Source organism: Mya arenaria, chromosome 12 (genome assembly GCF_026914265.1).
Source record: "Mya arenaria isolate MELC-2E11 chromosome 12, ASM2691426v1".
NCBI classification, from domain to species: Eukaryota; Metazoa; Mollusca; class Bivalvia; order Myida; family Myidae; genus Mya; species Mya arenaria.
This window is the reverse complement of record NC_069133.1, coordinates 42005268-42027022: the sequence shown is the minus strand read 5'-3', so window position 1 is coordinate 42027022 and position 21755 is coordinate 42005268. Positions and strand designations below refer to the sequence as shown.

Sequence of the window (21755 nt, the reverse complement as noted above, 5' to 3'; positions counted from 1 at the left end):
AGATGTGAGTGTCGTGTTTTCTAGGAGCAAATTAAAGAAAAATAAAGTAAATTGACAAAGGACATATTAAGTATATAAATGATAACCAAAAACTTCTTTTTGGGGCACAATTTATGTTAAGTATCAAAATAAAATCCCCAGTTTGCTGACTAAACGATTATTAGAAGGGTGTTAACCAAAACCCGAAACGGAAAATAGGTACTGATAGAACGGAACGAAAAATAATATGTATGCTTTCCGTTTTACACAGTCCTCATTTACGGTACTTTCTTTCGTTACATTCATACATACTGTGGGAAAACTGAATGGCAAAATCGCAATGAAATCGCATGTTACATTATTGTCAGTTGTCTCCGCAGGAGAGTGGTCTAAGTTGTTGTTTTAAAATATGAAGTGATCAGGCGGACTGAATTCAACACCAGAATACTCCTAGTCAAATCACCCACAATGAAGCACAGGGCAGAAGCATATTGGGTGTGTGGGGGGAGGGGGGGGGGGGTATCTGACAGTGGCCCTATTTTATGCACCAGTCAATTGTAAAACATAGCTCACCCAAATCAAGGGATATAACGGGGATAGCCAGGGAAATGGGCTGTGTTTTTATCTTCCAGGTTGCCCCGCAGTGCCGGGTGAATGCGGTGGGTTTTGGTCTTCGCGTCATAAATAGCCAGGAATGGGTCTTACCTAGGGTCCCTGGGATGCGGGGGCATTTGGCAGGATTTTACCAGCAGTTGGTCTCAGTGGGGCGGAGATTTTACCCAGACTTGGCTTGACCGAAAGTCAAAGTCCCTGCTATTCCCCGGACCCGGGGGGCTGTGCTTACAATTGACTGGTGCATTACTGTCTGTTGGTAATGGTAGTCATTGAACTGATAATTTTATTAAATCACAATAGCTTGGAAGGGTCTGACATGACCATACAACTTGAGTGCATGGTAGATAATCTAAGATTATAATTACCCTCTTCAAGTAGATGACAAGAATTGGGTCAGCGGGACTGGTGATGGTCACAATTAATAGTGTTATGAAAACTGTATCTTCATATCAACTTGAGATATTTAGTTTCACCTACATGTAGGACCACACAATTTTACGATACCTAATCATATATCTTTTGGGGTCAAAGTCACAGTTAACAGTGCTACAAAAACTCCTTCCAAACAACAATTTGAGACCTATCTTGACCTAGGATCATGAAAATTCACTGGTATTGTTCCATTATCTATTACGGTAATACTCATTACATAATGTGAAACAGACTATGACTATTATATCAGCCCGCATGATTCAATATGCAGTTCTTTCTTGATAATTGCACAACATAGCTATTATTTCTATATTAAATGTATACATGTAACCTCACATTTGTGTTATTATCTAAACGTCACTTGCATACATTTGCATATGACTTTACCATCATTACAGGTATATTAATGGGCTATTAATGCACTTTACAAGGAGGTGACCGGTACTGTTTTTGGGTATCAGTAGGTAAAGCCAATGTTGTTAAGAAAACTGTGTCTGCATAATAACATGAGAATGGTTTGACTTAGTATTATGAAACTTTATGACCAATAGATGACCTTTATGAATCTGGGAGTCAGTAGGTCAAATGTCAAGGCCATGGATTCAATAATGCATTTCTTTCAAATGTTTCTGCAGCACTCAGGGAGCGTAATTCTATATTCTTTTAAAATTACAGATAAAAATGTGTGACATTTCAAATAGAGAGCCCCACCTGTATGTGTGCGGAAACAATAGCTGTGGCCAATTGTCGGGACTGACAAAAGATGTTGATGTCAATGAGGATGATTCTACAATGCCTCTTGGACTCACTTGTCTCACATCTGTAGCAGTTAACATTTTCCCGGCACCCCTCGTGTTTACATGGTCACAGGTTGTTGGTGTCAAAGGTAAACAAGAGTGTTATGTTTGTTAAATCATACATCAACTTATAATGAGTGAGTTGTTCAGTTATGTCAGTGCTGTTTCTTAATATATTATATTTGACTTATAAATAAATATCAGTTTTCCTTTTTAAGTTCATTTTGCACAACAGGTTAGTTTTTAAATTTCAAAGTAAGCAAAATCTGTCTGGCCAAACTGCACAGACTGCTTAAATTTGAGTGGAACTAGTAAATAAATTGCCAGTTTACAATATTCAAAGAATCAAGAGTAGCAATAATTAGTTTTTTGGCCCAGTAGCGTCATAATATTTATAACTTCCAAATTTGTGATATGAATGTACAAAAAATATATCCGTTTTTTTCTTCCATCTTTCAATATGTTGAGCCAGCTTTAAATATAATTAGAGACAAAAAAGTTATGGTTGTTAATTTTGATTTGATTATCAATCATGAAATTTGTCCGGTTATACTACACTAGATGTAACATTTCTTATTTATCAACACCTTGATATCATAGATACATAATTTTAAAAGCAGATTATTTCTTTCAGACAATGGATCCCTTTGTTTCTATGGTTACAATAGCTGCAAGATGGCTGCCAATATTGAAGCCAAGGTCAAGGACAATGTGACCAGCATAGTAGAGTGTGGAAACTGTGTCCTTGTACAGTCAAAGGGAGGGATTGTGCTGATGACAGATGATGGAAAATACACTGAAATTGAAAACCCTGATGATGTAACAATTTTTGGTGCTACATCTAATGCATTCTATGGTGTGAAAGGTACATGTTATTAAATAATACAAAAAAAATCTTTCCATTAGTGTTACTTTTTGAAAGTCTCTGAATTAACTTATAAAGTGGGTATCGGTACATGCTGATTTTTGCTTTCTGATTTGATTTTTCATTGTAAAATGTCTTGTGTTTGTGTCATATATTTATTATTACTGGGAAACACAAGGAGGCGATGCATTCTTTAAGACGTTAAATACCAGACTGATTCATTCATGATATTCTCAGAACAACAAGGTAACGAGAGGTCAAGAGGCATGGACCATAGAGGTCATATACAGTTCACATGACAGTTTGGACACCATTGAATACTGTGAGGGCCATTATAAGGAGCTGTTTGAACATAGACTATATGGATTATTATGTCTTCACTACTTAGGGCAATTTAACAAGATATCTGATAGTAACACATATCTTTTCCTACCTCAAAACATACCCTTAAACAACCTCTGGCAAATACCTCCCTATCTATTTACATGCCCTCATATCATTTTATATCATTTTAATGATAAATTGAAGATGGTGAGTGCTATATTTCCAACCTACATTATATGATATAACTGGGTTCCAGTCTAGTCTTATTTCTCCAGCCATACTCTGTAGACCCCACCAAGAGAATATCAGAGGCTAACTCCCTTGCTTGCCCTCAAAATAATCAACATTTATTGCAGATGGTGAGTGTTACAAAGCCAGTTTAAATAAAGCTGGGGAAGAACCCAGCCTTACATTCTCCAGCATAAACCCCGACCCTACCCCGGGGCTTTCAACACCCAGGCTTACAGTGTTGTCCTTGGCCTGTGGGGTGGAGCACACCCTGTTTCTAACTGATGGTGGAAGGTTGTTTTCCTCTGGAACTTCAAGGTACACGTACACTGACAAATTTTTAGCACAATGTTTAATTTTTGTCTTAACCATATTATAAAAAAATGTGCTATTCTTTAAAACAATTTGGTTATTTGAAGACAATTTAAAACAAAAATGAACAAGTTATGTGTTTTTATTGAAGATTCAAAATGAATTTTACTGTGCAAACAATCAAATTTGTTACATTGTTGCTGATTATGTTTGTAGTCGGGGTCAGCTAGGGCATGGGTGTGTCACCGTTGACCTAGTTAGTGTTCCCATGGAGATTTCAACACTAGAGGGTATCCAAGTAGTTGCTATAGCAACAGGAAGTTGGCACTCTGCAGCAGCAACAGGTATGCTGGAAAACATACCAACCAACTCTAACAGTTATGGTTTGGTTTTTCATGACAACAAAAGATTAGTTCACTGTTGAGGAGAATTCTGAAATACTTGTTCACATTAAATTTTGCTTGCTGCATTTAGATGTGTTAATGGCTTAGTTCAATAGCTTACATGAACTTGAATTTAATTTTCTATGCTTGTTTTCCTTATGAAACATATTAAAAGAATGCAAAGTATTGTACTCAAAGACAGCAAGCTATGAAAGCTAGCTTTTGATATAAAAGGGTAGGCTAGTTAGTTATGTATATTTATACTGAAGTTTCTTGTATGGTCAATGTTAGGAACATTTAATGGTGTTAACCTGCAAAGGTTTTAATAGACATTTAATAAAAAAACCCCAGATAGAACGTTGTTTTTTCACCCCTATTTTTGTAACTGGCAATGGACGCTTTTGTCATTATTTGTTTTGTTTTTATTTCTGATTATTGTGATTTTTTCAGCTGAAGGTGATATCTACATGTGGGGATGGAATGAAAGTGGGCAGTTGGGGTTGCCAACTTCGCCAAACTCAGACAGGCCAGGTGAGGCATTAAAAATAATTATATGTATAATATGTCTTAGTGTTATAGAGCCAGTGTCAATAGAGCATTAAAAAGCTGATCAAACAAATTTCAATTTTTATCAGTTAAAGATCTTTCGAATCACCGAACAACTTTAAGGAGTCGCCACTTTGTTTTGCAAGGAAACTTTGTTTACTCTTCCTGTCTATTGGTATGTAGAAAGATAATGGGAATATCCACTGGTTGTAAATCAAAAATGGTTTATCTATTAGTTTATCTATTTTATCGAATAGTTGGTTGGTCATGACTAATAGATGATAGTGATGAAACGATTATCGAGTACAATCGATAAATTGTTGCTGACATTGTTATGTCGGCGACAATCGATAGTTTTTGTCCAAAATCGATGTCGCTTTTGTTATTTCCGGTTAAGTACGTATTTTTTGTTTTGCGTTAAAAGTCGATTAAATGGTGTTTTTTTCTTTTTCCGGTAACTTCTTGTTGAGTTCATTTTAACAAGGGATGTCACTCTATTACACAAATGCAGTGATTGTAAACACTTTTGCTTAAAAACTTACAAACTCTCCCAAAATAACAAATTGTTTTAATTGTTTATATGTTTCATAAAACCTTCTTCAATAACCTGTCTCTATGATTTAGTGGGTCCGGTTTTACTGGCAAATACCGAGAATCCGGGCTCGATGCATTCCGTTTTTTACACCTTATTTGGTATCGTTTGTAATTACTTAATTTACTTTTTTGTGAAAGTTTTATGAAATTAAGATGTTCTAATGAAATGTTCAATATAATAGGTTATTGATTGTTAAGCTGGTTCACAAATATTAAATATGCTCTTATTATTAGGGATAAAATGCTTAGATAACTTACTTGATGCGGTGTGCATCATTTTGCAATTGTTGTGCAATTATTAAGTATGTGTTGTGTTTTTTTTGTTTTTTTTTGTTCAATTATGAAAGACGGAATAAGGTTATGAAAATTTACTTACTGTTGCAAAAAGCATGACTATAGCATCACACGTACTGATTCCAGATTTAACCATTTAAATGATCTTCATGGTGATACTATGTATAAAGAATGTATTTGTTACTGATATTATTAACTTTTGATTATTGTCCAATAGTACATCGAAATGCTTGGTCCGATTTGATTCAATTATCGATAGTAAATGGAGTCCGATTTTCAAACACTAGTAGATGACCTCTATTGATTTTGTGATCAGTAGTTCAAAGGTCAAGGTGGTAAACTTGAGGAGAAAAAAACGGTTTCCGCTTATATAATGTAACGGTCCGCTGTGGGTGGCGGATGTGCGTTCATAGTATAACATTCTGTTATAGACGGAAGTATGTTCATAGTATTTATGTTTACTTGGTTGGTAATATGCAATTTAGCAAAGCCTGGGTTCTGTGTGGATTGAGAATTTACTGTATATAAAGGTCAAGGTCGTGGTTACCTTCAGGTAAAAACCAATATGTTGGCGGTAACCTTAAGCTTAAAAATGGTTTCTGCTCAATAACTAAAGAACGCTTGTACCCAGGAACTTCATACTTGGTATGCTAGTTGGTCATGAATAGTAGATGACTCCTATTGCTTTTGAGATCAGTAGGTCAAAGGTCAAGGTTGCAGTGACCTTGAGGTGAAGAACCTGTTTCCGCATAATAATTAAAGAACACTTGCGAAACCTAAATATGTCAAGGAGTCGAGCAATGTAGTCAGTCCCAAGTACACAAATCATGAACAAAACCTTACGGCGCCCTCGAGGTCATAATTTTAACCGAGCACGTGTTCGAAAATAAACAAACAATTGCTAGGTGTTTAAATTTTCGCAAGTTGTAAAAATTGCAATGACAGTTGAAAGGCAATTTGAAAAGGTGTGAAAACCGTTTATCACTGTTTAAGCATGACCGATAGTAGTTGATAAGGGCATTTGAGAAGAAAATTATAAAATTTTATGACGAGAAGTTAATTGTGCAAAATGTAAATGAGTAATAAAAAATATGAATAAACACTACCATATCGATCCAACATCGGAATCTCTGAAAAGAATTCCTTCTTGTCACTTTGCTTTGCAATATGGCAATTTTGTAAAAATAAACATTTCTAACTATTCATTTATTGATATTTCTTTTACATTTTACATTTAGTATACGACAGCCTTTGAACATATGAGCGATTTCCACAATGCAACACATAATTGGGGTCTTAGTAAACAGTCGATTTGACGACTTTAAACTTAAGATACACTGAAAGATATTTCATAACAGACTGGAAAATTGAAATTCGGGTCGTTTGAAACATTGGTTCCCTCGAGGTTTTGGCTCGGTCCCCGGCGTTCTCGAGCGATCGCAGTTTTACTGTACTTGGTAAGCAAGTTGGTCATGTAAATAACCCTATTGATTTTGTGATCAGTAGGTCAAAGGTCAAGGTCACGATGACCTTGAGCTGAAAATTTGTTTTTGATCAATAATTGAATAACGCTTGCGCCCAGGAACTTCATACAATACAAACTTCGTTTACATTTTCCAATATTAATCAACAACACTTTCTTCTCTTCCTCAGTAGGTATATATGTATATATATATATATATATATAATTTAAACATTTATATATTGAAAAGTTGAGCGCAAAATCTGTAATACTAATGACTTCACATTAAAGTCATTTGGTGCCAGATCAAGTAACAGTTTGAATCATATTTACCGTAGTAACAGACCAAGTACCAGTTTGAATATAAGCACACTTTGATACTTCTTTTAATATAACATATTGTTGGTACATGATATGAATTTAAGAACGGTAGGTCAAAGGTCAAGGATACGGTGACCTTGAGGTAAAAACAGTTTCAGCTCAATAACTAAAAAAGCTTGGAGCCAGGAACTTCATACTTGATATGCAAGTTGGTCATGATTAGTAGATGACCCCTATTGATTTTGAGATCACTGATCGTATGCAGTAGATGTTCACTATTGAATATAGGTGAAAAGGCTGAACTTCAAGGTCACTGTTGGTTCCTCTACAGTCCAAAAGTAGAAATATCATGTCCATCATTGATTAATTCTCAGCAATGACCACACAATTGGGGAATCAAGCGCTTTTTCAAAAAGCAATATCTAGTTAACATTTAGTCCTGAAGTATTCTATAGCTTTCATCTTAACAAAAGAATGTTGTTTCAAAGAGCTCAAGTTGTGTTTGGACGAAACTTATTTCAGGCCAGTTTTTATGGTCAATTGACACTAGCTCTACTTTCTCATCATGTGTGTATTTCAGTCAATGATGAATGTTTATACCAAGATGTTGGACATGTACAAATCCAGCCTGAGCCATTTGGCCTTGACCTTCCAGATGACTACCATGTTACCATGGTAACGTGTGGATCACGGCACTCCTGTCTACTCACAGGTAAATCTGTGGTTTAACATTTACTGAAGATTTCTGATTCTTGATCATTACTTTGTTGTTTAATATCCACTGTTGTTGTTTTTCGAAGTTACAATTACTGTTTTTTCTATTGATGATATACACTAATTGTGGACAATTTTGAAAATTGACATCATATACGGTAACAGTGAGTTGTTATCAACATCAAGTAAAGTTGTTGTTATTATTAGCTCATCCCTTTTAAAATAAAAACAATATAGTAATTGTCATAGCCTTGATGTCATAGTTTTCATTGTGCAAGAACTCAAATGAAACTTCGTACATATGTTGCCAGAGACAATCAGCACATGTATAGCAAAGCCCAAACATTTATTTTTAATAATTTGTGAGTCATGATTCTTGTACACCTGGTCAAACAACAGACAAGTGTTGGCGTTGCTCTGTGGCGCTCTTGTTATTGCTTTGCGATCAATTCATAAATATGGGCTACAGTCCACTCAGTAGTGTACATAGTCAACTAAATATATTCAGTAATACTTTGCATATATGAATAAACTTACCTGAAAATGGTATTTCAACAGTATTGAAGCAGATTTACATAATTGTGTTTGAATATTTTCTACTATACTATATCCAAATTATATATTTTGGAGGGTTTACTATTTTTTATCATCTACAGCTGCAGGGGAAGTCTTTGTGACAGGATGGAATAAATGTGGCCAACTGGGTCTCGGCGACACCAAATCCAGGGACTGTTTCACACATGTTTATGTGGAAAATATCACCAAGGGCCGTGTCAAAAGTATCCATGCACAGGGTTGGAATACATCAATTGCGGTTGAAACTTGAAGACACACCCTGTTTATCCACAAACATGAGTAACCGGAGGGGTCATGTCACAAGTGTCAAAAAACATGAGAGCAATACAAGAATAATAGTTGAGTGAGCTGCATATGCAGAGCCAAATTCAACAGTACCACGTGACAGCCCGACTCGCAGGAGCAATAACCTTCAAGATTAATCAATAGAAAAGTTATGCTGTGTCTGAGTGGGAAATATAGCCAGGGGTTGTGTCAAAGTGTCCATTTGGATATATCAAGTGTCCATATAGAAAATGTAACCAGGGGTTGTTTCAAAGTGACTGCGTTGGTTCATTAGGTGTCCATGTAGAAAAAGTTACCGGGAAAGTGTCCGTGTGGATTCATAGTTTCCATATAGGAAATGTAACCAGGGGTTGTGTCAAAGTGTCCGTGTGGATTCAGTGTCCATATGAAAAATGTAACCAGGGGTTGTGTCAAAGTGTTCATGTGGAAAATGTAGCCAGGGGCTGTGTCAAAGTGTCTGCGTTGTTTCATAGTGGCTATGTGGAAAATGTAACCAGGAATTAAGTCATAATGATTCTTTGTTAAAAGATAATAACAGCAATCAGAAACATACAAAATCTATAGACTGTTTTACATACACATTTGTTTTGGAAAGTATGTCACAAGGAGTTATGTCCAGTTCAGTTAAATTCTATGGAGAACACTTGTTTTGATTTAAATATCGGAATGTTTCGCACAATAAATAACCAACCAATAGTTTTCTGATTGTCTCCATTAATTTATTGTTAAATATAACTGAATAAAATTTCTGAAAAATAGATGTCATCATGCTAAATACAAAAAAATGTTATCATATGAATTTTGGAATTCAAATTGATTATGATAAGACTTTCCAAAGCAGCTATAACTATAAATTTGAGTTTTGGCCAAACTCTAGACTAATGATTGTGAAATTAACCAACTTGGTAATCTTTCTGTTCAGGGATGAAAACTTGTGGTCAGGGGAAATATATTACACAATATTTGCAATAAAAAATCTTTTATTTGGATAAAGAACTTTGGAGATACATTTTGGTATAATTGCCATATTTACTGAACAGCAAGTTTATACATCTATAATGATATAACAAAAAAAAGATAAATAAGTCTTTAACAATGATGAAATCATTCGCACATCAATCAACAAAAAACAACTTTTAACAACACAAAACAATGAAAAAAATAAACACCAGGTATTGTAGAAATAAAAGTTATGCATATTTCACACAGTCACTGGTAGGAATATTTTCACGACTTAAAGCTGCACTCTCACAGATTGACAGTTTGAACATTTTAAAAAGAAAATGTCTCAGAATCAGCTTATTTTGGCATTAATGCCTTTAATTCAGTCATGTAAGATAACTCACAATAGAACAGATCTTATTTATTTGAAAACTGCTGAAAAAATCGTTTTTCTCACATAAGTGACACTTTTAGACATTAGACATCAATGTTTGAAAGTAAATATGAAATCTGTGACCTGATCTTTTGTCAGCACTTGGTTTCCACACATTTATGCAAAAATGGCTCATTCCAAGATAAAAATTAGAAATAGTTGTCAAAATGGTCAATCTGTGAGAGTGCAGCTTTAATAAACAGATTACCAAAAAGGAGATAAAAGAAACATACAGCAATAGAAAATGGTGAGGTTGTAAACATTACTTGTATTTACCATTGAAGTGCTAAAGTTCACATTTTTGGATGATGTAGAGCTTAAAAATTGGCTCAAACATACATGTACCTCAATGATGTACCCTTTATAAAGTAGTTCATGCTTACCTGGATGATTGGCTCTCAAATAGGTATTACCAGGATGACAAAGACCTCGAAAAGTAGTACCGGTACACATCCCGTGATGAAGAACTCAAAAAGTAGTACATTTACCTTGATGATATAGCACTCAAAAAGTAGTACATTTACCTTGATGATATAGCACTCAAAAAGTAGTACACATACCTAGATGATGTAGCACTCAAAAAGTAGTACACATACCTTGATGATATAGCACTCAAAAAGTAGTACACATACCTAGATGATGTAGCACTCAAGAAGTAATCCACATGTAAATGTACCAGATTGAAGTAGCGCTAAAAAATGTCCACACACACCTGAATGATGCAGCCGCCAAAAAGTAGTCCACATGTAAACATACCAGATTGACGTTGAGCGCGAAAAAAAAAGTCTACACACACCTGAAGGATGCAGCCCCCAAAAGGTAGTCCACATGTGCGCGTATAAGTATTGTTTCTCAACCTCTCCATTATCCACAATAAATGGATTTATCAGGCATGATTTCTGTTATCAACACAAGGATTATAATCATACATTGGATCATGAACAAATATATAATAGCATAGAACATGTACATAACAGTCTTTACATATATTATGACTTGAGTTGTCAATCCTTGCCAAGTAACTACATGTATAAAACATTTACACTGAGTACATATATGACTGATTACTGTAACCATGACAATTGAAAATGCAAAGTTTGAAAAAAAAAATGTATAGCAAACTTAATTCTACATGTATAAATGGTAGAAAAATTACACAATAATTTCACAAAACAAATTGTTTGTATAGATCATTTACAAAATGTGTACATTTCTGTCACAAAATGTAAAAAAAAATGGAACAAAAATTGCGATGATTTTTTTTATGAAAATCTCATAAAAATTAATGCAATGTTGAGAAAAAGAATCAATGAACTAATTAATAAAACCTTTTTTCAAACTTATATAATCACTTGCTATAATCACTTGCTTAATTAATAATAATATTGAAAATCAAAAGAATCATAATACATGTACCTAGAATCAGCTACCAGTAAAACAACAATGTCAAAATTGTTTTTACTAAGAAATCATGAAAAGAACAAAAATATGAATAATGATGAAAAAATTATTACTTACATGTAAATCTCCAATGGCACTTAAACAGCAAGCCATAATATGCCAATACATTCTGAAGAAATGTACCAACACTGAATATTTTACACTATAAGCGTTTAACGATAGATGGCAGTGTCAGTCAAAAGTGGTGTGTTTTTTTTATTGACCATATTTGTCCCATTAAACGTGCAGGGCGCATGTCTTTTAGAGACTTCTGCAGGCTAAAATTCAGCAACTTTATAAAATCAAGTAAATTTGAGTCAAAAACATAAATATATTTTATCACGACCGTCTCTTTGTCTAAAAAAGGGTATGATTTTTCCATACATGCATGTCATCAACAGGTGCTTTGAAATAGTAGCCGCAAGAATAATTTTTCATTGGTATAAATAGCTTTCTTTGGAGTTTAGGGTAAAGTTTCCCTTTATCAATGTCACAAATTTGAAAAATAGGTCCACAAAAAGACACCCCCCCACACCCCACCCCCGGCTTGTCTATTGGGGGCATGCTCTTTTAATAAGGGTACAATTATATTTGTCTATAATAATGTGCTTACAATAAATATAACTACCAGGTATATTAAAAAAAAAATGTTTTATCCTCTTTGACTGATACTGCCACCTATGTATTTAACATTTACTAAAATCATAATTGTTTTACGCATGTCACCGCGCCAACAGTAAAAACAAAAACAACAACACCATTGCATCACGTGTCGAAAAAAGCACATGATATTGCACATAAAGTTGTCAAAAATAAAATATTACAGATGCATAAACACGCATTCTTCAAACTCACATACAATGAATTCATGAACATATGAACATTCATGAACATGTTCATTTATTCATTTAATAAACAAATATGATAATAATAACTAAATGTTGCCATAGCTTAAGTTCAGACTTTTTGTATGGCAGAATTTATCATAATCTAGTAACATAAAAACATTGCAATAAGGCTAATTGTGTTTATATATCCAAAGATGTACATATTATGTGACAAGGGAAGATAACGACCCATCAAAAATCCAAATCCTGAAAATTTCTTTTGAGTATTAAATATTCAAGACCTGGTAACCGGTATAAAGGGACTTAAAGTTTATCCTGTTAAAATTGTTAACAAAGCCATTTTTATCCATTTTAAAGTGTTTTTTCTTACTATTTGAAATGCAAAATTAGTGCCTAGCAACGAAGTTTACAAATATATAGAAATCTGAACTTGAAAGCTCTGTTGAATCCTGATTAATTTTGAACTTGATCATCTTGACACAAGTATGCCCTGTTAAAATTAACTTTTCCCACAATCTGTTTAATTAATACAGAGTGTACTTTAGTACAGATGGTTAATTGTTAATGGACAACAGGCATTGTCCTTAAATTCATCAGGTTTAGGTTAACAATTGTACTATAGTTCAGACAGACATACAAAGTGTTCTTAAGTTGAGACAGTTTAAAGGACACAGAAAGTTTCCTTTAATTTGCATGGTTTAATCGGCACAGAAAGTGTTCTTTAATTTACATGGTTTAATTGACACAGAAAGTGTTCTTTAATTTACATGGTTTAATTGACACAGAAAGTGTTCTTTAATTTACATGGTTTAATCGACACAGAAAGTGTTCTTTAATTTACATGGTTTAATCGACACAGAAAGTGTAATTTAATTTACATGGTTTAATCGACACAGAGTGTTCTTTAATTTTCATGGTTTAATCAACCCAGAAAGTGTTCTGTAGTTCAGAAGGTTAAGGCCATAAAAAATTCAAGTAAATTCAGCTAAAAATAATATAGAAAAACAAGAACTATCACTGAGTGCGATGAAATCCCCCAAAATAACATTTGAATAATGGAATAGGATCCTACAGGCTCCAATATACTGGTATAGAAATTATATCTTTGGGTATGAAACAAGGAATATGACACTTATAAAATGCTGATATATGTCTATGAATACTATTATGATATTTGAAACATTCTATTGCTTCTATATATATATATATACATGTACATGTCTAGTATGCTTACACTCAAAGTTAAGGACTCTTTAAATACTAATACACATAAATAGCTTGTTGAATATTTAACCTTATATTATGCCTTAAGTAATGATTAAAGATTATTTGTAAGCATTTATAAAGCAAAATAAATGGGCTTGGCGTATTGAAAAAGCTCTGCCCATTTATTTGGTAAATGCATACTAATAACGCTTTAACCAGCTTAGTGTTTGAGATTATATTTTGTCTACTGGTCAAGCCTCCATTTAAATCGACCAATTCAAATCACTAACAGCAGACTGCTGTCAATTTACAAAAATTAAATGAATGGCCGATTTAAATTTACTGCCATGCCAATGAACAAAATATAATTTTGAACACCAACTACTGAAAAGAGGTAGATTTCAGAATATACATACTTATTTATTTTTTCATATTGATATGGTTTATACAAAAATCTAAGAAATAATTTCATAATGGCAGAGGCAGGGATTCTAACAGCTGATAATTGGCATTCCTGAAAAATTGCCATAGATCTGTTTGAGTATAAGGGTTTCATGTCCAAAATTATTTTTTTCTTAAGTCAATAATTCTCATTTCAAGGTACGTTCTACTAATTCTAATGCAAATGTCCTTGTAAAAATCCTAACTTTACAACTGTAAAATAAGTTATATAATAAGTTAAAAAATCTCAATACTTTTATCAGCATAAATCAACGGTCTTTATTCGCTAACAATGGTTCATTCCTATACAAAAAATTGTAAGAAGTTGTCAAAACAATCGATCTGTGTGAGTACAGCTTTAAATTAACTCATAAATTCAGAAGTATTTTCAGGTATAAGGATTTTGTCTTATGCATCATAGAATATTGGTACTAGTCCTGTACAATGATTTATTGATGATTATTGAATTATGAGATATTTGTGATCACAACAGAAAAATGGGAGCAAGACAAAACATCCCAAGGCCAACACATCCCATTCCATTTTTGAAAGTTTATGGGATTTCATGTCCAGTATGAGATCTCGTGTCCAGGATGGCAAACCAGAAAGGTATGTTTTGTCTACCATGTCAAAATGATGTGGTATGTTTTGTCCACCTCGTCAAAAATGGCATGGGATGTTTTGTCCATGGGATGTTTTGTCCTACATTACAGAAAGGTAATCTCAGTTTTTTTCTGACATTATATAAGTTTTCGAAGAGCGCTGAAGAGTGAACGCCTGTGCTTGTCTGTTGTTGTTTTTCAATCAAAAAAGGGGCATAACTTGACAATGAATTCCCAAAGGTATGGGCCTTTCTACTCATGTGTGTGTGTGTGTGTTGTCTCTACCATTTGTACCAAGTTTCAACCGAGTATCTTTGGCAACATTTGTACCAAGTTTCATTTGAGTACCTTTGGCAACATTTGTAACAATTTTAATTTTGGTATCTTTGGCAACATTTGTAACAATTTTAATTTTGGTATCTTTGGAAACATTTGTAACAATTTTCATTTGGGTATATTTGGCAACATCTGTACCAAGTTTCAATTAGGCATCTTGCATAACATTTGTACCAAGTTTCATTTTAGTATCTTTGGCAACATTTGTACCAAGTTTCATTTTGGTATCTTTGGCAACATTTGTTGCAAGTTTCATTTTGGTATCTTTGGCAACATTTGTTGCAAGTTTCATTTTAGTATCTTTGGCAACATTTGTTTCAATTTTCATTAGGGTATCTTTGGCAACATTTGTTGCAAGTTTCATAAGGGTATCTTTGGCAACATTTGTACCAAGTTTCATTTTGGTATCTTTGGCAACATTTGTTGCAAGTTTCATTTTAGTATCTTTGGCAACATTTGTATCAATTTTCATTAGGGTATCTTTGGCAACATTTGTTGCAAGTTTCAATTAGGCATCTTGCACAACATTTGTATCAATTTTAATTTGAGTATCTTGTACATTTTTGAGTTATGGGCACAGTTAAAGTTCGTGCACAACAATGCTGCCATTGCGACACCAAGGCTTTGACAACACCTCCACTTTCTTTGCTAAAAAAAATCCCAACAGAATAGCTAATAAAACAATAACAATAAAATGGCTTACAAATAGCCATAATCAGAAAAATTTCTTGTACAAAAATGAGTCATGAATAATATATACCCTTAACATCTAGTTCCAGACTAGGCATATTCAATACAAATTACATACTATAATGCATGTTGAGTTTCAATATGCTGCTAAGTTGCAAAACTAGGACACAATCATGACCTTCTTACCATTTCCATATATAAATATACAGATTTATTTCCTATTGAAAATGTTACTGAACAACAGTCCCATAACTTGGATACAATCTCGACCTTCATTCTATTTCAATACTAAAAACCACAAAATCACATTCTATTGAAATGTTATTAAACAACTGGGCCCATTTTCTCGAAACTTCTTAAGTCCCTTATAACAGGATTAAGCTAAGCTCGCTAAATTTGTTCTTCAAATATTTGCGTAATATTTACTTCTTTAAGCACTTTTAGACTTTAGATAGGAATTAAATGTATGATTATCACAATAAACCATTTTCATTTCATAAAAGTTCAATTTAAGTATGTATTTTAGCTAATTGAAATAAGCTACTTAAGCCTGTAAAGCTTAAGAAGTTTCGAGAAATCGGGGCCTGATCCATTGCTAAACCTTAATTCTATTTCCATACATAAATCCACAAATTTATACTCAATTGAAATGCTACTAAAATCAGTGCCATTGCTAGACCTTCATCCAATTTTACTGAACATCAGTCCCATAACTTGGATACAATCTCGACCTTCATTCTATTTCAATACTAAAATCCACAAAATCACATTCTATTGAAATGCACTTAACTACAGTTCCATTGCAAGACCATCATTCCTTTTCTATACTTAAACCCACAAAATTTCATTTGTTTAAAATGTAACTAAACAACACTTCCATTGCTAGGATACAAAATGGAACCATTAAAGGCAGCCAAGCACAGCTACTTCTATAAACACTGAAATGTAACGGTAAAAACAAATTAGTGTTACATTTCTTGTACTTTATATTTGGTAATAAAATCAGTGCTAAAGTTGAAAGAAAAATGCAAAATAGAGTGACAAAAATGGATTTAAAAAAAAAAAATCAACTCCATACGGAAAACCCAGTTCTACTTTTAGAATTTATATATTCTTATAATTCTTCTTATAATAGCCAGACATTGAAACTCTGTTACTTTACTTGTTGTATGGGAGAAAATAGGCCCCTATCAATTTGATTTTTGTGATACTTTATAAAAACATGTCAGTCACATACAATGTAGGTGTCTTGGCTGCCTTTAAGGTCTATTTAATATGTGGATAAACATATCTCTCTCCATAACCAAACAAATGCTATACTAAGTAACTTTTCAATATTAATTTCATTAATATATCCAACTTGTTCCTTTCACATCCCGTGTATTGATCTGCTAAATGCTTCATTATTGTCGGCTGTTAAAATACAAAAAACATTGGGAGCCTCTTCTAGCGCGGCAAGTTCATATTCGGGCACAAAATCATTGTTTAAAATAAACATTTTCCGAACATGGCCCAGTAGTTTTTGCTTTTGAACACTAACCATAAAACGTATGTACAAAATTATCCTGACATCTGACTTGTTAATGACACATGAGAATAAGTACATCGACTTCTAACTCGTTAACAACACAACAACAGCAGCAGTAGCAGTCAAACGGAGGTTTCACGGAAGACGCGAGCAGATGTGCCATTTTGGCGGATATGGATGTATTTTGTAGTGTCCACCTCGGATATTTTCACCTGCGTGCCTGGAACAATCACTTCCGTTGCCATCGGCAACTGGGTCTGTTCGGGCGATGGTGAAACAGTGGCTGAAAAACAAGCAGTAATATATATTAACACTTGACTTTTATACAAACACACGGTATGTATTTTTTGAATATCTTAATTTGTGGGATTAATACTGTAAGGTACCAATTGACATTAAACATGTAATTGATGGTAAAATGTTCAAATATTAGCACAAGCCCATAAGCAATACTCTGGTTGAATGTTAACTGGGCTTGATCAAGTTCTAAATTTTATATAGAAGGAACTGTGTCAAAATTGTTATGCCAAGCACTACTGGTCCATTCTAAAGTTTAATTTCTATTGGTACCTTTTTGGTAAAGTAAATACCGGGGGTAACCCCAGAATCTAGTTTTAAAGGATTTTAGGCTAGGTTATGACATGTAAATCATTGCTTTCATACAATATATTATCGTGACTGTGTTTTCAATCCTGTTCATTTAAATTTACTATAGAGGAAAAGGTCAGGTAAAAAAAACAATCAAGGTTAAAGCTACACGTGAGTTTATATACTTTCATTATCAAAATAGAAATTGATCTTTCTTTTCAGAAAATGAAGCAAGCATATGCAGGGATGTGTTTGATATGGCAGCTGAAGGGTTGAATAAATTTTGGTGAGGGGTTCGAGGGCTGCTTCAGGCCCCCAAATAAAGGGGGTGAAGCACCCAGTGCAGAAACAAAACTAACTCTTTGGAAGCCCTTTTGAGGGCTCTCTTTGCAGCAAACTCTCATGGCATCAAATTTGAAGCAAACTCAAATTTCACTAATTCATTTTATTTTAATTTTATTTTGGTCCCTGGAGTTATCTGATATGAAGAATTCCGTGAATCAGCGTACAAATCACATCCCTGATATGCTTCAACATTAACTCCACGTATTCATTCTCAAACAAACTGTTAGTGACTCAGAACTTGCCTGAAACATGTACATGAATACTTTGAAATCTGAACACATGCTTAAATACCAAGTTTAAAACTAGACTCAACTCTAGAAACTATACTCAACTCTAGTTCTGCTTTGTAAATGATGAAATGAAACCAAAAACACAATATAAATTTCATGCAAAATAAATTAAAGGTCAAATAAAAGACAATAACAAGAGGTTCATCAATGGATATGAACACTTGTCTGTTTTTCTCAGTCAACATGCATATCTTGACAATTATTTAAGCAAAGAACAATCGGCCCTGCAACAGATGTCATGGAAGCATGCACATGTTTCGTGTTGTTTCTCACTAGATTTTACATGACTTCACAGCCAACGACACCAAAGCTATGACACGTCTTTTTTTTTGTTTGAAAAATAAACAAAAGCTTAGATGAAACCAAAAAAGATAAGAAAAAAAAAAGAAAACTAAAAACCAACTCACATAAGAATGAATACAACAAGACTGCATCACAACACCCACGTTACAACACAACACAATGAGGGCATCGCGACTTCAGACGAGACACCGACTCCTGTTTTCCTGAGCTCATTTTCTTTATTTCATGCTCATGCTCAACAGAACACTTCTCATGCAAGTCCGATTGATTTTTTTCGAATAATGCCTGTTCTGTGTTAGAAACAGTTTTTCTTAGATGTAATTTTGAGTTATTTTCATTTTTAATAGCTTTCTTTGACACAGCATTTCTTTTTACGTCTCCACATTCTGAGGATGGGGAAGAATGTGACAATTCAAATTTCAAATCTTCCGTGTCAGCTGGAAGATCTGATACATCTGTGTGAACGGAATCTTGATCAGGCTCTCGGTCTGCTTGATTCGTCTCTTCATCTGAATCCATTAAATCTTCAGAAGATGAACTGTGATGGCGTGTCCGAGGTCGGTTTGGCCACTTCATCAGAGCCGACTCCATCAAAAGAACCCTTTGTGCTATTTCATGGAAGGATGGTTTTTTCGTGACACCTTGAGCATCTCTTGAATTTTCAGCAGAGTCTCCTGAGATATTATGTTGACGTTTCAACGAAGAGCCTTGTTTGGTCTTAATACTTAGCCTAAACTCAGGAATAAGCTCTTCGCTTTTCTCAAAGTTTGCGTAGTCATGGATGTTGATTTTTCCCTTCTGGAAGTCTATAGTTTCTCCGTTGATGGAGATTTTTTTTGACAACTTTTTTCTACGTTCAAAAGAAGTTTGAGTATCAAAGGGGGCTTGCTGATTACCTTTTCCTTTCCGTAACCATAGTAACAAATACACTGGCTGAAATATACAATGAAAAAATTGATTACCAAGTAGGAGAAATTTTGATTTCTTAGTAGGAGATATTTTGATTGCAAAGTAATAGAAATTTTTATTCTAAGTAGGAGAAATTTTTATTACAAAGTAGGAGAAATTTTGATTTTTAAGTTGGAGAAATTTTGATTACCAAGTAAGAGAACAAATAGATATTTTGATATCTAAGTTGGGGAAACCTTTTTTACTAAGCAGGAGAAAATTTTAGTACTTTTTAGAATTTTTTGTACCTAAATAGGAGAAACTTTGATTACTCAGTAGGAGAAATGTTAAAGACTAAGCAATTTTTATTAATAAGTAGGAGAAATTAAGATTACTAGGAAGGATAATTTTGCAAATGTTACAGTAGACAAAAACTTTATCAACTTATAGCAATTCCAAGATTCTAATATGAAAATATCATAAAACATGTGTTTATTCCTGACTGTGACAATCTCATTGTAAGAAATTCAGATTGCCAATTTATCATTTATAAATTCTAATTTAAAAAAATAAAAAAACATACTCGATAAGCTCTAATAAATAATTAGATTTTCTTCTAGAGAGAAAACAGTTTAAGTAAGTTCTAACTTCCAGCTGGTGTGAAATTGGATCACTGTAATATATAAGCGAGTGATTACATTTTTATGCAGAACATGACAGTTAACACAACAGTATTACGACCAGTACCTTGTGATCTCCCATACAGACATCTGAGCCGATTATGTCATACTTGGGACGATGTTTCTCATTCTGAAAAAAAGGAATTGAAGATTTTCTTCAACAAGTCTGACTATGATAATGAGATTTTAATGATTTTAATGAGATAATATCACTGAATAGGCCTGAATATATCAACATATAAAACATCCAGAACTTTTTTTCAAGCCCCAGCTTGCTTCAGGCTTGAAAGCTTGTGCTAATTTAAATTCCTGAAATGGAATAGAAAGATATTTATTGATATATGTTTGATTTATAACTATAAAGTATTAACTGCTTAAAGGGCAATGCTTCAAAAGCCTCTGAAATTGTCATTTTCATTAGCTGAAATAATACTTACATGTACAGGTATTTAATTAAGCTGGATTGTTCGGGTTTAACAAGGAGATATCAATAAGTTTTGATTCCTTTTCCAGGGCATAGGAAGTACTTTAAAAGGTGACACAAATACCCTTACACTTATGACGAGCACTAGAAACTGTAAGATATTTTTAGGCATAGTTTGTCAGTCTAACAAGCGGCATAACTCAATAGTTATCAAAGCCAGAGTTATGCACCTAGCTTAACATGTGCACATTGTCTCTGGTAACATGTGTACCAAGATTCAATTGATTATCTTGAATGCTTTTTGAATAATGGCCAAGTTTTTTCCTAACTACATTGAACATAATGACACCAAGGAGATCACAAAACCCAGACATCTTTCTTGAAAAAACAGACAAGCAAATAATAATACTCCTACTTTGAAAACTTACATTCTGAGCTTCAAGATACAAATGGTAGCGAATAAATAGCCTTGCATATGCTGAAGCCAATGTTCTTTCCATTTTTCTCCATTGTCAAGGTTCATAATACATACATTTACGAGAATGGGTGCAGTCGTGTGCGAAAGAAGGATTCTGTCGCACCAGGACGGACAGCGAGTCTTCATGTACGACAACCCATCACTCACGTCTTCGCTGAATGGGTAACTGTGGATAGAACATACTATTGTTACTATACTATATTTGTCCTTATATTTTATTCGACCCTCTAGCACTTAATATCTTGTCAGAAAAAAACTGTAGTATATTATTATATTGTTTTTGCCAGGTTATAAAAAAGACAAGAGTGCTACAGAAAAGGGACATGTTGCGAGGAAGAAAAGAACACAATGTGTGAGACTGTGAAGAATTTGAACATAATGAATTTCACATTTTAAAACTTATGGAATTGTGCTTGAAGATATATAAGGTTTCAACTGCCAAATATGGCAAGTTTGTATAAATTAATCCTCACATTTTAAGATGATTCAAAACAAGACATATTTGAATATCTGAATCATTTAATTCTATGAAGGAAGGAGGCTGGTCTCCACGATGGCAGAAGGGT

At 33.7% G+C, this 21755-nt stretch overlaps 2 protein-coding genes across 10 annotated transcripts in view; one reads left to right on the top strand and one right to left on the bottom strand.

Moving 5' to 3' along the window:
- The window catches only part of LOC128210274 (RCC1 domain-containing protein 1-like), a 37387-nt gene extending 27908 nt beyond the window's left edge, over positions 1-9479 (top strand). For 2 of the 8 annotated variants that reach the window (XM_052914501.1, XM_052914502.1), the window contains exons 2-8: positions 1702-1912; positions 2458-2688; positions 3369-3558; positions 3769-3896; positions 4386-4466; positions 7733-7864; positions 8523-9479. In XM_052914501.1, the coding sequence (XP_052770461.1) occupies positions 1702-1912; positions 2458-2688; positions 3369-3558; positions 3769-3896; positions 4386-4466; positions 7733-7864; positions 8523-8692 (1143 nt within the window). In that variant the 3' untranslated portion in view covers positions 8693-9479. Of the gene's footprint in view, positions 1-5; positions 71-105; positions 263-301; positions 475-535; positions 851-940; positions 1207-1701; positions 1913-2457; positions 2689-3368; positions 3559-3768; positions 3897-4385; positions 4467-7732; positions 7865-8522 lie in introns of those variants that run through there. The other 6 variants (XM_052914504.1, XM_052914503.1, XM_052914498.1 and 3 more) reach the window with 6 other exon arrangements.
- Positions 9480-9689: 210 nt separating this feature from the next.
- The window catches only part of LOC128210273 (inositol polyphosphate-5-phosphatase A-like), a 48721-nt gene continuing 36655 nt past the window's right edge, over positions 9690-21755 (bottom strand). Inside the window, exons 14-17 of one of the 2 annotated variants that reach the window (XM_052914497.1) lie at positions 21244-21355; positions 20355-20417; positions 19616-19652; positions 9690-17476 (exon numbers count right to left, since the gene is read on the bottom strand). In XM_052914497.1, the coding sequence (XP_052770457.1) occupies positions 17316-17476; positions 19616-19652; positions 20355-20417; positions 21244-21355 (373 nt within the window). In that variant the 3' untranslated portion in view covers positions 9690-17315. Of the gene's footprint in view, positions 17477-18823; positions 19653-20354; positions 20418-21243; positions 21356-21755 lie in introns of both variants that reach the window. The other variant, XM_052914496.1, reaches the window with a different exon arrangement.